Source organism: Orycteropus afer, unplaced genomic scaffold, assembly GCF_000298275.1.
Source record: "Orycteropus afer afer isolate SDZICR_OR568_19922 unplaced genomic scaffold, OryAfe1.0 scaffold00450, whole genome shotgun sequence".
In the NCBI taxonomy this organism is placed as follows: domain Eukaryota; kingdom Metazoa; phylum Chordata; class Mammalia; order Tubulidentata; family Orycteropodidae; genus Orycteropus; species Orycteropus afer.
In genome coordinates, this window is record NW_006922037.1 from 93,214 (window position 1) to 104,523 (window position 11,310).

An 11,310-nucleotide genomic window follows, 5' to 3' on the forward strand; every position below is an offset into this window, starting at 1 on the left:
TATTATCCTATCCCTGACAGCACTGTACTTCAGGACAGATCTTGAAACATCCTTTGTGATGATGAATGCCACGCCATTCCTCTTCAAATTGTCATTGCTGGCATAGTAGATCATAGGGTCGTCTGATTCAAAATGGCCAAAAGCAGTCCATTTCAGCCCAGTAATGCCTAGGATATCAATCTTTATGTGTTCCATTTCATTCTGACAACTTCCAATTTTCCTAGATTCATACTTCGTACATTCCATGTTCAAATTATTAATGGGTGTTTGCATCTGTTTCTTCTCAATTTGAGTCATGCCATGTCAGCAAATGGAGGTCCCGAAAGCTTTACTTTATCCATATCATTAAGGTTTGCTCTACTCTGATGAGGCAGCTCCTTCAGTAGCATTTTGAGTGCTTTCCAACCTAAAGGGCTGGTCTTCCTGCACTGTATCGGACAATGTTTCAGGGCTATTCATAAAGTTGCCCAGAAATGTATCAGACAGTGTTTCTTTGCTATTCACAAGGTTTTCCCTGGTCAATTCTTTGAGAAGTGGATGGCCTCTTCCTTTTTCCTAGTCTTCCTCAATCTGTAAGCCATGTTCAAAACTGTGCACCATGTGCAACCCTGCTGGTGTTTGCAACACTGGTGGCACAGCCTCAAGTCTCATAGCAACACACAATCCAACACAGTACGACAAACTGACAGACCAGTTCATCTCCCTTAGCTATTCAAAACCTCTCTGCCCTCCCTATACCTGGATCCTGCAGCATTGTTGTTCCTGGCTTTCCCTCCTTCCTGGCTTTGGGTGGGAGCTGTCTCCGTCCTCTTACTTGAGTCCTGCTGCCTTGTGGCCAACAACCATGGAAGCCAAGAAATCAAGAAATCAAATGACATATTACATTGGGCAAATATGCTGCAAAAGACTGCTTCAAAGTGTTAAAAATCAAGGATGCCACTTTGACCACTATGGTATGCCTGGTTCAAGTCATATTATTTTCAATTGCCTCATATGCATGCAAAAGCTGGACAATGAATAAGGAAGACTGAAGAAGAATCAATGGCTTTGAATTATGATATTGATAAAGGATATTAAATACAACATGGGATTCCAGAAGAACAAACATATTCATCTTGGAAGAAGTACAGCCAGAATGCTCATTAAAAATGAAGATGGTGAGACTTCATCTTCTATTGTGGACATATTATCAGGAGGGACTAGTCCCTAGTGAAGGATTTTATGCTTGCCAAAGTAGAGGGTCAATGAAAAAGAGGAAGACCCTTAAGGAACTGGATTGACACAGTGGCTAAAACAATGGGTTCAAACATAGCAACAACTGTGAGGATGGTGCAGAACTGGGCAGGTTTTTGTTCTGTTATGTGTAAAGTCACTATGGTGCGGAACTGACTCAATGGCACCTAACAACAACAATAACATGTGTTTGTACATGTAGAAGTACCAATAGAAGACAAGGCTTTCTCCAAACAGTTGCGCCAAAATAAAAACAAATGCTTCATAAATTAGAAGACAGCTGGGATATTAAATGTCAAGTTATGCTAGGTCTAGCTGACTCATTGGCTTCTTTTTAAAACAACTATATGTTCATGCATTAAACTAAGGCTAAAATATGAAAGTATTTTATATTGGAGCCAGAGTGCTTGAGTTCCAAATCTAGCTCCCCTCTTATCAACTATGAGACTTTGAACAAGTTAACCTAATAGCTCTGTGCTTCAATTTCAACATCTGCAAAACTGGGATAATAGCCTCAAAGAATTATTGCAAGGATGAGAACAAAGATATTTCTTATGTCTTATTTACCACTATATGCCCAACATATAGATGCATGCCTTAAATATAATAGGTAACCTGATAAATACTGATGGAAGGAATAATTTTACATAAACTCTCATAGCACATATAACACTGTATTTACTTTTCTGGCTTTCAAATTAGACTTTGAGTCTCATTGACAAAGAATTAATCTTCTTTCTCCCACAGTATCTATGGTAGTGTCTGGCTCAGGTAAGGCATGGGAATGTTTGTTGAATAAAAGAAGTAGGGGTGATGAACAGCTGGTCATAATACATTCAGGAACAGTATGTAAATGATTGCTTGAAAAGTCAACATGTGCTTTTAAGAATCATATGAATTCATTTCAATTAGTAAATTAATTATATGATAAGAGGCAGTAGTTTCTGAGTTGTGAGTGATTCTTTCATAAAATGAATTTCCTTCTAATCAAGCTTTGGCATATTTAAAAGCCCAATAAATAATAGATTTCTCCTAGTCACTTCCTTCCACCTTGACCAGAATCTTGCTGGCTCAGGCTACACAGAGTAAATTTTAATAAATTGCAAAGTCCTACAGCCCAAAGGCAGCTGACTCTTGCAGACTCTTAGAAAGATGGATTTGGGAACTAAGCAGCAACAGACTAACTGAACTATAACACTGGGCATTTCAGCACTTCTTTGGTGAAAGGTATTTGAAAATAAATGAGAGTATCTGAACCGCTACTAGACACAGTAATGATGACAAGCAAGGAAATCCAACACAAAAGAGGTCACCAATAGCCCACAGCAAAGCAGTCCCAATGGCAGCTCTGTGCCTCCTGTGTGCTCTGTGCAGATATTATTTACTCTCTTTTCTCAAATAATGGTTGAAGAACTGTGTAAAAAACTAGCTCCAGCCATATTTCTTACTGGCTGGCCAAGTAAAATGGAAAAATTATGATGTCAAAGATCAGAAACGGAAATCTTTTATTTTCCCCTACCACATACCATTAACCTTCAGTGAAGAAGCTTTGCCAAGGTTAGATCTAGAAAAAAGGAAAATCTTAAGAGAGGCAGAAATCATCTACTTATGCTCCTCAGGTGCCTTCCCTCTTAATGCTCCCCATCCATGTCTGAAGGACTGAACATCCGGGATGTGCTCTCTGCTGTCTTAGGCTAGCACCTTTAGCATACGATTGTCATGTCCCTTATTCCAGCAACATTTCGCTAAATCTTCTCCATCTTAAACCCATTGGGCTAGATTCTCAATGAAGCTCTGGCGGCATAGTGCCTAAGGCATTTGACTGCTAACCAGAAGGTTGGCAGTTCAAACCCACCAGCCACTCCTCAGAAGGAAGGTTGGGCAATCTACTTCAGTAGTGATACCACCTCGGAACCCCAAGGAGGGGTCACTATGAGTTGGGTCTGACTCGATGGGAGTGAGTTTAGTTTTTGGTTTTTGGTATAGAGGTGGAAATTAAAAGGCTAAAGTAACTATTTGCTGTCAAATTGATCCTGACTCATGGTGACCCCAATGTGCATCAGGCTAGAACTATGCAATATAGCATTTCAATGGCTAACATTTTGGAAGTAGATTGCCAGGCCTTTCTTTCAAGGCACCTCTGGGTGGACTTAACACATTCAACTTTAGGTTAGCAGCCAAGCACATGAACCATTTTCACCACTCAGAGTCTCAAAAAAGACTAAAGTAGTGTTTCTTAAATGATACTTCAAAGATTACTGGTGTCCATGAGATTAATAGGCCAAACAATTGTTCAGTGATCAAAAACTTGCTTAGAAAACATTGCATACCATATTGTCTACTTGGAAAGGTACAACATACATTGGCAAGCTTAAAGGAGTTAAAAAAATGGAAAAACCCAAACTATTTTTTAATTCGGAGTTAGTTAAATGCATTCAGGAATAATAATCAGCTGTTAAAAAAAAAACATAACTATGAAAATGTCTCTTAGATGTGTTGTTGAGTAAAAAGTCAAATTTCTGAAGGACATAACTAAAATTCCAATAAATATAAAATCCAGTGTGTATATATATGTTTACATACAATAAAATAAAAAAATATAAAATTCCAAAAGGATAATGTATAAAATCAGTAAGAGTAATAATCTCAGGGAATAGGAATGTGGGGGATGAGGTGGACTTACACTTTTTACTTTATAGATTTAGGTATTATCTGAATTTTTTAAATAATAGCTTTATCAGTTTTATGATTTAAAAAAAATGGTCAAATTGTGTATTTTAAAAAGTAGTAAAATCTGACACTAAATATATTTTTCCAGCTTTAAGTGAACATTTTCCAAACTCATGTGATCATTCAGTGTGTCTACCCATCAGAAACAACTTGTGCAACCAATTTTGAAGTTACTGCACTCAAAGCTCTCCCCAATTCCTGTCAACAACATGGGTTTTCATTTTCTGAGTTGTTGTTGTTATTGTTGTTTGCCGTCGAGTCGGCCCTGACTCATAGCGACCCCTCCTTGGGTTTCCGAGGCAGTTATCACTACGGAAGTAGGATTGCCCAACCTTCCTTTCGAGGTAGTTGGGTTTAAATCACAAGATTGTAGTTTCGAGTCCACCCAGAGGCATCTTGGAAGAAAAGCTTGATGATCTATTTCCAAAAAACCTGCCACTGAAAACCCTAATCAATTTATTTCTTCTCTGATAAACATAGGGTGAACATGAGTTAGAATCAACTCAAAGGCAACTGGTTGTAACTTTTGTAAATCAGTAAAGGAGGCAAAAAGGATTGCAGAAATGATATGGTACAACTTCCTCAATATGAAATGAAGGTAAGGCCACAGTGGTAGCAACAGTGGGCTCAAGCATAACAACAACTGTGAGGCTGGCACAGGACTGGGCAGAATTCATTCTATCGTACAATGGGTCACTATGAATTGGGACTGACTCAATGGCACTGAACGGCAACAAGACCATGAATAGTGAAATCCTTGGCAAGACCAGCCTGAACCCCTCCATATTAGATTATCTTCCTCCACATTGCTCTTGTATGGGCTAAGATCCTTGAATTTCACCAAGAATCTCTAGTATACAAGGAAATTGTTAGAACCTCTATATGAACCATGGCCTTAGTGTCCTGCCTGTAGTCCTAGGGCAGATCAGAGACCTGATGGCCTTTCCCCCTTTCTGTCACCTGGTCTTATCCTACAGGGTTTTTTTTTTCTGCTGTTGTTTTTAGGAAGAAATAGGTACTATTTGAAGAAAGAGATCCTAGGAATAGCTGGTAGAAAACAGCAAAGATCTTGAGGCAACTGGGGAGTCCTAGTGAAGTATGCAAGCATGAATTCACCCACTCACTCAAAACAGCATGGTTGAGTTGGGCAGAACTGGGTTTGACCTTTTCTTTTGATGCTGCCTTTTACTAGTTACCTAAAATTAATCAAGTTCTGTAAGTACTGTGAATCTGGGCGTCCTCATATCTAAAACAGGGACAACAGTTTTCATATTATGACTTGTGGTGAATATGAACCAAGATAAGGGCTATGAAGATTCCTAGCATAGTGGCACAGTTAATCAAGAAATGTCAATTTCCATGTTATTCCCTAAACAGCTGATTGTTATTCCCTTTAACCCCAGTACCAAACTATGGATAAGATTTGGTACCTATACTTGAGAAACTCATTGGTTGGTGGAGGAGATGGTGTGATGTGCGCATAAAAGGTAGGACAGGTTACTGATAGAACCAAGGATCTGTGCACTGCCCAACTGAGTACTAGAGTACTATTCTCAGCCAGCACCCACCATCTGGGGACATGATACTAGGGCGTGTTTTAGTCAATCAGTGGCTTCAGGGGGTTTTACTGCAACTAGCTGCTCTGACCCACAACCTCTTTATAAAGATTTTTGGAGAGAATGACAGGGATTATGGCAGTTAAACTGATCAAAGAAAGTATGAGGATGGAAGGGGGAGACCAAGGGGCAAGCACATAGAGAAGTTAAGAGCACAGGCTCTTGAGTTATACTGCCTGGGTTCAAGTCCTGTCTCCAACATTTCTATGCTGGGTTCACATCTGTTCCTCAGCTTTGTTACCCAGGATGGGGTAACACTAATAGTACTTATGCATGGAGTTTTAGGAATATTAAACAAGATAACTCCTTCAAAACACTGAGTGTAATGTCTGACACATAGTAAGAGCACACATGAGAAATGTTATTAAATGTTGTTATTAAAGCTACTTGCTCTGTGAGTACTGAGGCTGAGAGGCAATATTATTGTCATTTACAAGGCACAAAGGTTGTGGGCAGGATGGACAAAGTCCCATCTCTTCACTGAGTCTTAGAACAGTAGACAGACCTTGTCTTTAGAATGAGATAAATTTGATATTGACTCTTTTGTCTAGTTCAAGCTAAAGTGTCATCTTTGGTGAGTTGCTAAACCTCAGTTTTCTATGTAAAAATGGAGGATAATGTCAATCTGCATGTTCCCTGTTCTGCAAAATGTGGATAAAAACTGTACCTACTTCTCAGGGCTACTCTTAGGATTTGGTAAGATAGTGTACATAAAGAGCTTATACTTGCCTTGCAGATAGTCACTTCTCAACTAATGATGCCAGCTGCCATTGCTATAATTGGAGCCTTTATAAAGATTAAAGAGAAAATGTATATAGAAAGCATAGGACATCACTTGGCACATAAAGAAACCCATTGTCATTGATTCCAACTCATAATAACCCTACAGGACAAAGTAGAACTGCCCCATGGGGTTTTCAAGGCAGTAAATCTGTTGTGAAAGACTTCTTTGAAGTGTGAAAAAGCAAAGATGTCAACTTGAGGACTAAGGTTCACCTCACCCAAGCCACGGTATTTTCTATCACCTCGTATGTGGGACAGCTGGACAATGAATAATAATAAGAATTGATGCTTTTCAATTATGGTGTTGGCAATGGCTACTGGATAGACTAGGATTGCCAGAAGAATGAACAAATCTGTTTTGGATGGTACAGCCAGAATGTTCTTAGAAGCAAGGATGGTGAGACTTTGCCTCACACACTTTGGACGTATTATGAGGAGGAACCGGTTCCTAGAGAGGGACATCATGCTTCATAAAGTAGAGGGTTAGTGAAAAAGAGGAAGATCCTCAATAAGGTGGACTGATACAGTGGCTTCAACAATGGGCTCAAATATCGTGAAAATGTACAGGACTGGAAAGCAGGTCATTCTGTTATACACAGGGTTCCTACGAATCAGAAACAATGTGATGACAGCTAACAACAATCATCTTTATGGAAGAACATTGCCACATCTTTCTCCCACTGAGTATATGGCAGGTTTGAAGTGCTGACCTTTTAGTTAACAGTCAAGCACTTACCCTGCTCAATAGGGCATTAAAAATATTGTTATTACTTCTACTATCACTATAGATTTTACATTATGAACAGCTATGGCCAAGGAGGAGCCTGGGAGATCCAAGTGATTTGTGATTGGCTCTAACCTAAGGGTTGGAAGTTTGAACCTCCTCAGTGGCTCCATGGGAGAAAGACCCGGTGAATTGCTGCTGTAAAGATTATAGCCAAGACCACCCTATGGAATAGTTCTACTATATAACACATGGGGTCACCATGAGTTGGGGCTCGACTTGACAGTGACCAACAAGGACAACAACATGGTCCAGGGAAACCAGTAAATGATATATGCTATCATCCTCATAATGACACATCAAAACTCCACATTAAAATAAGCAGGCCACTAAACGATAGTATTAGAATAATCAATCATAGGTCTAACCAGGAGGAAAAGCTTTCTGGAACCAACAGCCTTGTCTGGCCCAGACGGAGGATGGCTCACCCACAGGGAGCAGTATGTGTTGGTCTTCACAGCCCTGGAAGACCACACACAGAGACCATGTCCTGGTGCTGAAGCTTTTCAATGATTCATCTCATTAAATGGTAACATAATAATGCCTTGGCCTGGAATGGTATCTTTCTGCCAAAAGTTCAAACCTGTACAGAGAGTTTCTCATTAATCTTCGGACCTCATGGGGACATGGATGGGTAGCCAGTATAGCTATCACAACATAAAGATGAGAGCACATAATTTAGATAAGTGAAGTGACTTGTCTATGTTTCAACAGTTCACCAGTGCTGGAAGAGGGCCTGAGACCCAGTATGTATTCCCAGGCCCAGCACACTAAGCCCTACCATTGGAAACACCGTAAAGAAGTTTGAATAGGGGTTACTTGGGCAACAAGTCTCCTTTTGTAGACCAGGTACCTTCAAGGCTCACCTGTTGTTGAACTGAACCTCTTCTCCATTCCTGGCCCAGCTGATGGTTGGTCTTGGGTTGCCTATGGCCTCACAATGCAAAAGGACACTCAGTGTTCCACTAGCCAAGGCCACAGTCTGCCCGAGATGGGTAACTACCTCAGAAGCAGAGAGCTGCTGGGCAGCTGAGATCTTCCGCAAGATGGTGGGCTTGCGGTGTGGCCTGCGAGAGCCACCACCGGCTTCCCCAGAGGACGAGGTGCGGAGGGAGCTGCTGAAACCAGACACGTGTTTGTGAGGGAGGATGGCCACGGGGGGAATTCTCCTCTCGGAGGGCTCGAGGAGCACGTCCTGATGCTCGAGCTGGCTGTGGAAGATTTCCTGGGCCAGTTGAGCCACCAGGTGCTTGCTGTAGACGTCACGCAGCTCCTCGGGCTGCTGGGAAAGGTTCCTGAGGATGTCGTCCATGCGCTTCTGCTCAGTCACCATGGTGAAGGGAAGGTGCAAAAGAGCCCGCTCAGCATTCTGATCCTCCTCTGAAGATGTGTTCCTTTCTGTGGAGTCCTGGACCTCCCAAGAGGCTAGTAGCTCTCCCGGCCAGCCCCCCTGCTCTAGCAGTCGGGAGACAATGTCATCATAGCGGCTCCCTGGGTCTGCAGGGAGGCCCCGCTTCTCAGCCTTGCTGCCATTAGAGAAGATTCCATTCTGGTGTTTGTGAGCTTGCAGGGCCTCATTTAGGCTGGCTTTCCTCACTGTGTGGGCCTCTTCCTCACTCCTGGTGCTCAAGGGCCAGGCCACGAGCTTCCGATTGCCTCCAATGAGCTTAATCACAAACTGCTCCCGGGCTGGCCCTGCTGAACAGGCATAGATGCCTGCGTCAGAGGGTTTGAGGCGATGGATCTTCAAGTAGCCAAAAGGGGCCACCGTGACATGAGTGGAGCTGACAAGGTGCTGGCCATCTTTCTCCCAGGTGATGAGGGGCTTTCGGAACCTCCGTGTGGGACACCGGAGCACCACTGAGGTCTTGGGAAGCAGGTATGCAAAGCCCCCCACGATGAAGTGCAGCTTTCTCTGCCTGCGTGTCTGGATATATATCTTCCTCACTGCTGCAATGTGAGGGCTGTGCTTTGTAGACAGCCGCCCAGGCCCTGGAATGAAAGGGGAAGGGTGAAAGGGAAATCAGACAGAGGCAAAGGGAAGGGACAGCAGAGGAAGACAAGTGCGAGAGGCAGAGACATGAGAGAGCAAAAAGGCAAGGGCAAAGAGAAGAGAAAGCAAGGAGAAGATCACAAGAAGGAAGAGGGAAAGAAAGTTCTCTAGAATTTCCTTTGGCCAGGGTAGGTATTTACTACCTATTGTTTTATGGGAAGAACTGGTTACCAGCTGTGGACCATGATGCAGCTGCTACAATCAAAAACTGGAGACTAATAGTGCAGTGAGGCAACCTTCTTATCATCCTGCTGCCCCTTTTTAACCCCGAAGCTGAGATTCAAAGTTCTAGATGGAAGGGACCCTAAGGGGAGGCAGTTTCTCTCATTAAGAGGATGAAAACAATAAAAACCAGCATCATAAAGACAGGCAGAGGTCAAAGGGAAGGAGAATGTCCCCTATTAAATGTTTACACCTTTTCAGTCCTGCAAAGCACCAGGGCTCTAATGTACCTGGTGAGGAGAGCCTAGAAGTGTTACATCTCTGGGGATTAATATTAAACAGAACAAATCTGTTTAGAGTAGTTTAAAATCCCAGAGTGGATAACATTAGACTTCATTAGTAACAGGCTGCCTTCAGCTTCCAGATCTCCACAGGCCAATAAGTGAATTTTGTTCTACCCCCTGCAAATGATTTTTCCAGTGAAGAAGAGAATTCAACCTGGCCACATGTAATTAAGATTCCTTGTCTATCTCCAGCTGAGCTTTCCAGCCTGTAGCCCTTCAAGGGGCTCGATGCTTGACAATCTCCCACTGGTCTTGGGTTTAGGACAGGCTGCTGCCTGGCTATGACTTCTGCTCTGTGGGTTCCACCTCCCCATGGCCAGAGCTCTGATGTACTCACTTGCACAGGTTGCCAGCATACAGGGCCTGATCGAGGAAGAGAAAGACAGAGGCGGGCAAAGGGTAGAATTGACAATAGTTGAGATCCCGGTTTTCAGCACTCTCCGGCAAATGGCGCTGCGAGTCTGGGTACCCTCACCGCAGCTCGTGGAACACTGGTGGGGAAAGAAAGGCCAAATGCACATAAGTACAGGGAACCAGGGGTGAATAGTACACTAAGCATTTCCTGACCTAGTTCTTGAAGATAGGTGAAGGCTGGATGGGTGTGGAGACACAGGATTGAACATGTGAGGCAGAGAAAGAGCCAGAATAAAGGTAAAGAGTTCAGTGCAGAAGTCCAAGGCAAGCTTGGAGCTGGAACTAAACCAGTTTGATTAAATAGAGGGACCAAGTCAAGAGTGCCAGAAGCTCAAGAGGTAGTTTGTAGCCAAATTTGGACATCTTTTATCTCTAGACAGGAGGCTTGGAATTGGTCCATAAGGCAATGAGGAACCATTCAGGGGAGGAGGAACATGATGAAAGAGGTGTCTTGAGAAGGTTAATCTGGCAAGAGTGTATAGGAGGATGGGAGTACAAGATGGATGGGAGGCAGGGACATTAGTTAGGGAGGCTGCCACAGTAGTCCAGGATGGAGATGATAAAGACTTGAACTAGGGTTGTGGCAGCATGCCACATTAACTTGAAACATGACAGTTAAAAAAAAAAAAAAAATACACACACATATTAAGTGTTATATACCAACACATTGTAGTGACACTATTCTGGACAATGTTACTATCATACACCACCTTGAAGGAAATTTAATATGCAAAAGATGGGGATAAGGAACAAACCCATCACTTTTGCTCCCTGATGATAGTGGACTCTAGACTCTATCCATCATTTCTTTTATTGTAAATGGAAGCACCAAATCCAGGGATCAGGTGAAATGGGGGTGAAGAGCCTGAAAAATTTAAAAGAATATTTCTGTGCTTCCAATTAGAAAAAGGGAAAATAATTAGGCTGCAGGTCTGCAGATCTATTTATGACTTTGGTCAAGTTCTTTCTCTAGTCTCAATGTCCATATCTCTAAAATGGTTTTCAAACTGTGTTCAATAACTATGTCAAGGAAGAGATTTAGGGGCTTCTCAGGTAGTGGGGAGAGCCAACCATTGGAGAGCTGGGAGCCATATCTACACCTCAACCCAGACAGCTCTGATCATATCTGTTTTAGATTTTTTGCTTTGCAGTAATATTTCATTTTAAAAAGGGCTATGTGGCACGCATATA

The 11,310-nt window shown here is 42.4% G+C and overlaps 1 protein-coding gene across 1 annotated transcript in view; it reads right to left on the reverse strand.

The window, feature by feature from the left end:
* LOC103208535 (ADAMTS-like protein 1) overlaps window positions 1-11,310 on the reverse strand; it is a gene marked incomplete at its 3' end in the record, with an annotated part of 468,117 nt that overhangs the window by 86,979 nt on the left and 369,828 nt on the right. The window contains exons 18-19 of the mRNA XM_042782739.1: window positions 10,043-10,196; window positions 8,013-9,138 (exon numbers count right to left, since the gene is read on the reverse strand). Coding sequence (XP_042638673.1) covers window positions 8,013-9,138; window positions 10,043-10,196 — 1,280 coding nt within the window. The remainder of the gene's footprint in view (window positions 1-8,012; window positions 9,139-10,042; window positions 10,197-11,310) is intronic.